Source organism: Rhinoraja longicauda, chromosome 18, assembly GCF_053455715.1.
Source record: "Rhinoraja longicauda isolate Sanriku21f chromosome 18, sRhiLon1.1, whole genome shotgun sequence".
Taxonomy (NCBI): domain Eukaryota; kingdom Metazoa; phylum Chordata; class Chondrichthyes; order Rajiformes; family Arhynchobatidae; genus Rhinoraja; species Rhinoraja longicauda.
This window is the reverse complement of record NC_135970.1, coordinates 20,593,615-20,595,070: the sequence shown is the minus strand read 5'-3', so window position 1 is coordinate 20,595,070 and position 1,456 is coordinate 20,593,615. Positions and strand designations below refer to the sequence as shown.

At 49.3% G+C, this 1,456-nt stretch overlaps 1 protein-coding gene across 1 annotated transcript in view; it reads right to left on the bottom strand.

Annotated features, from left to right (window-relative positions):
• Positions 1–492: 492 nt before the first annotated feature.
• LOC144602164 (uncharacterized) overlaps positions 493–1,456 on the bottom strand; it is a 145,332-nt gene continuing 144,368 nt past the window's right edge. The window contains exon 43 of the mRNA XM_078414901.1: positions 493–992. Within this exon, the coding sequence (XP_078271027.1) occupies positions 746–992 (247 nt within the window). The 3' untranslated portion in view covers positions 493–745. The remainder of the gene's footprint in view (positions 993–1,456) is intronic.

Genomic DNA, 1,456 nt, shown 5'->3' with positions numbered 1-1,456 from the left:
ATAAAAGGGCCATTTTCACCCTGGTCATTCCCTCCTCTCCCCTCTCTATTTGGAAGACGATACAAAAGTGTAAAAACATATACCACCACATGGTGGAGCAGCTTCTACCGAAATGTTATACGATTTCTGAATGGTGCTCCCGTAAGTTAGGATGTAGGTCCCAATCTTCCAACCAGTTTCATCATAGATGCTGGACTTTTTCTCTGTAACTGTAATGGTACAATGCTGTAACAATATATTCTGCATTCTGGTGTTTTAACGCTACTCTACCAGGTGTCCGCGTGTGGTGTGGTGTGGTGGTACTCATGTACAGGATGATAGATTGAATTGGAAAACCTCAGTACATGTGACAGTAACAAACCCATAAAACCAACAGAAAGATGGGCATTGGCAGTGAGGTGTGGGACCAGCAAAGGAAACCAAAGCTTTGCCAACATCAGCTCCATCCTCCACTCAGGCAAACAAAACCAATGGAACACAACTGTCGGAGGTCTGAGTTTTTACTGAGACTCAAACACATAACAAACAATAAACCCATTAAATGCCTGTGAAATGGATCCATGAAGTGGTTGGAATACCTTAGAGTGCTCTATAGACGCCAGGCAGCAGCCACAGGTTTGTCCGACAATAGGTGTCAACAGTGTCCACCTGTGCCACAGTCCTTGCTGTCCACATTGCTGCTGCTCCCCCTGACCTGTGGAATGACTTGTGCTCGAGGTCCCGGCCGCAGTGGCCTCTCCGTCCGTCATGCCTGCGCCCGGTTCTTGCGCCACAGTCGTGAGAAAGGCCAGGGGGAGCCGTGGGCCGAGGGACAGGAGCCTTTCACACCGGGCGTGCTCGGAGTGTCCCCGCACGAACTACGCTGAGAGCTGAAGATGTTGACGAGGACGGCAAAGAGGAGAACGATCATGGCCATGAACCAGATCACACCGCGATGCTTCAACGGCCTCGGGCACAGCTTGACCATTAGCGCTGAAACCTCTTCAAACTTACTGTGAGAAAGGCAACGAGAGAAAGGGAGGATGAAAGGCAGAGGCAGAGAGGAGGTAGAGGAATAGAGAGCAAGAGAGAGACACACAGCAGGGAAAGAGAGAGACACGCACAGCAGGGAGAGAGAGAGACCATGACAATCACAGGTGGAGGTGGCAGTGACATGGAGAGCAAAGGTGGGAGAAAAATACAAGAGAGCGAGAAAGAAAGAGAGAGAGAGAGAGAGAGAGAGAGAGAGAGAGACCGGGAGAAAAACAGATGTGAAGAGGAGGCAATGGTACAAGTCCAAAAGAAGAGAAAGAGAGATATGAGAAAGAGAGAGAGGAGAAAGAGAGATATGAGAAAGAGAGAGAGGAAGAGAGAGAGGGAGAAAGAGAGAGAGGGAGAGAGGGAGAAAGAGAGAAAGGGAGAAAGAGAAAAAGAGAGAGGGAGAGAGAGAGAGAGAGAAAGAGAGAGAGAGAGGGAG